At 23.9% G+C, this 3135-nt stretch overlaps 2 protein-coding genes across 2 annotated transcripts; one reads left to right on the top strand and one right to left on the bottom strand.

The window, feature by feature from the left end:
- Positions 1-123: 123 nt before the first annotated feature.
- On the top strand, positions 124-1725 carry ENU1_117750 (hypothetical protein; the record flags this gene model as incomplete). Its single annotated transcript, XM_008859732.1, has 1 exon — positions 124-1725. One exon carries the CDS (start codon positions 124-126, stop codon positions 1723-1725), a length of 1602 nt encoding a protein of 533 aa, XP_008857954.1.
- An 85-nt stretch (positions 1726-1810) lies between these two features.
- On the bottom strand, positions 1811-2559 carry ENU1_117740 (septum formation protein Maf protein; the record flags this gene model as incomplete). Its single annotated transcript, XM_008859731.1, has 2 exons — positions 1811-2134; positions 2251-2559. 2 exons carry the CDS (start codon positions 2557-2559, stop codon positions 1811-1813), a joined length of 633 nt encoding a protein of 210 aa, XP_008857953.1.
- Positions 2560-3135: the final 576 nt, after the last annotated feature.

Here is a 3135-nt window from a genome sequence, read left to right as displayed (position 1 = left end):
TTATTTGTTTTTATCATTCTGTTGTTGTGTTTCTTGTAGTACATCTTTCTCTTTTTTATTCTTTAAAAAAACTTTAAGAATTAAAAAAAAAAAACTGAGATTGTATTTTTGAGTATTGTCTAAATGCAATTAGAACAATTATTTCTTAAAATTGTCTTTAAATATTTACCAATTAAAGAGATTAAATGTGTTGTAATAATTAATCATAGGTGCACACAAATTATAGAACAAACCCTTGAATTATACAATGTCAATGACTTTAAATTTGTTGCAAATCATTTCACACAAATTAAAATGTTATACATCCCATTTCACCAAATATTTAATTTCCCATATGATTTATTTAATGAAAAGTTACTTATATCATTCACTTACCCAACATCTTCTGGATTTCATTATAAACAACCTAAAACAAAAGGAAAAAAATTGATAACAAGCCATTCATCTCAAATTATTCAACTCATTATAACAAACCATCAGTTAGTATTATCACTAACACAATTCACTAACTTAAAGAAGTTGATAGTCTTTTCTCAACAAATTCAAATTAAAGACTTTTCATTAATTTCTTCAGCGGTTCAAACTTTTCCATCAATTGAGCTTGTAGTTATTAAAGATTCAGAGTATATAGATGTTATGAAATTTCATAACTTTGTTAATACTATCCATTATGAACCTACAAACAATATTAAATACTTAAATGAACTTGTATCATCTCTAAAAGAAATGTGCAAAAAATGCCGAGTCGTAATGGAAATTGATACAATTAACAATATTAAAGAATTTTGTAATATATATCAATTATTATTCAATGAAAAAAACTTTGTATGTTTTGTTCATAAATATATTGAGTTAACTCAAGATCCAATACCATCAAATATTCTTATAGACTTTAATCCATTTAAGATTTATGTAGATAAATTATCTAATACAAATCTTAGTGCTTTGAAAAATTTCATTAAAAATAGGTTGCTCACATCATTAACACTAAAAACACTTTCTCAAGCATCAGACCCAATTAACAAATTTTATACCTTTAATCCCTTTTATTATCAACCAAATGTAGGGGGAATGTATGGTTTTCCATTTCTTAATTTAATTCCAACAGTAAACACTCCTCAACTTCACACCAAAATACCACATATTATTGATTTGAGTGACTGTGACTCACTTTCTTCAATAAGCATTGAATTCACATTTCAAAAATTGACAAAAATTAATGTACCATCTTCTCTTACTCATATATCTATATCATCACTTGATTATGTTGTTTCAAATATATTTGAACAACCTCTCATTTATTTGTCAATTCTTCATTCATTGTTTTATTCAACACTCAAACTTCCACTTACATTAGAAAGGATAGAACTAACAAATTGTAAGTCATTAGAACAACTTGACTTATCTCAACACAACAATTTAAAATTTCTTTCTTTACAAAATATTCCTTTACTCAATAAAATTCTTATCCCTCAACAACTTCATTCATTTGTCCTTTCCAATGTTTCATCACAACTCAAATCTAAATTTGAGATTGATGGGTTGAAAGAATCACAAATAAAAAAATGTAAATTAGAAAGAATGTCAAATCTTTTTAATATTGAAATGCCTGAGTCTTTATTTGAATTATCAATTATATCATGTATCAATTTAAATATTACAAATTTATTTGATCTTTCACTTCCTCGTAAAACAATGTTATTATTGAAAGAATATTCAAATTAAATCATTAATGAATTAAATTTTTTTTTTATTTTTTGACTTTTTATCAAAGTCATTAAGTAAAAAATAAACGATGGTTTAAATTAAATTATTCCGTCCAATATTTTTTGACAACTTCAATGAGATGTTCACAGAATTTAAATGAAGGGAATCCTACAACATTCCAATAAGATCCATCAATTTTTGAAATAAAAGTAAATCCAGTTTGAATACCATAACCACCAGCCTTATCATAACAATAACCACTTTCTATATATTTATTAATAAAAGCATCAGTCATATGACCAAATTCTACTTTAGTACGATCATCAAAAACTTGAGTTAATGGTTTTCCATTGATTTGAATTTTTGGATAAACAAGGCAAACCACAGAAATTACTTCATGAGTATTTCCACTTAATTTATGAAGAATCTAAGAAGTATTAGAAAATTATTTTCAATAACTTTTTATCTTTTTAAATCAAAAATGATATCTAAAATCATAAAAATAATCTTGTAATCATTTCTAAAATATGATAAAAAACAAACTCTTGAGGCATCTTCTGCATTTTTTGGTTTCTCAATAATCTCATTATTAAATAATACAATAGTATCACATCCAATAATCAAATCAGCATCTGGATATCTAGAAGCAACATCCATTACTTTTCCTTCTGCATTTGCTTTGACATAATCAACTGGGTCTTTAAATAATTTCTTATCTAAATTTTCTTCAAAGTTACTAACATGAATTTCAAATTTTAATTCCATTTGTTCTAAAATTTCCTTTCTTCTTAGTGATTGACTAGCAAGAATAATTTTCTTAGAATTTATTGTATTTAAATATTCCAACAACATTTACTTTTGATTATTATGTTTTTGTTGTTATTTGTTTTAAAGATTCTTAATAAACCCTAATTGTTTCTTATTATTATTATTAGCTAATTGAATCTTCGGTTTTTTTTGTTAACATTTGAAATAATTCTTTCTTTTTTTTACTTGTTTCTTCCTCAAGATTTGAAGTTGACATATCAGAGATACATTACACAAACATTAAAATGAATATAAAATAATGTCTGAATGTTGTAATTATTAGCTGATTATGACGTTGTCTTTTAATAAAAAATTTATGAGTCAACTTTTCAAATGTTGTAAAATGAGATATTATGATTGAATATTATTTGTTATAATAGAATAAATGGTATTGATTAAGATGAAATTAGCAATAGACGTGTAGGATTATCAAATAAAAAAGATATCAATGATAAAGTTAATATTAAATGAAATTAGAAATAAAAATATAATGATAATGAAATATTCATTTATAAGAAAATAAGAAATAAAGATGAAGTTCATTAAAACTAAAATCAAAATTAAAAAAGAAGAAATAAACAGAAATAAGAATGAAAATACATTAAAAGACGTTAAAAGACA

The sequence above is a fragment of the Entamoeba nuttalli genome (assembly GCF_000257125.1).
Source record: "Entamoeba nuttalli P19 unplaced genomic scaffold asmbl_5015, whole genome shotgun sequence".
Lineage (NCBI taxonomy): Eukaryota > Evosea > Mastigamoebida > Endamoebidae > Entamoeba > Entamoeba nuttalli.
This window is presented reverse-complemented; position numbering and strand designations above follow the sequence as displayed.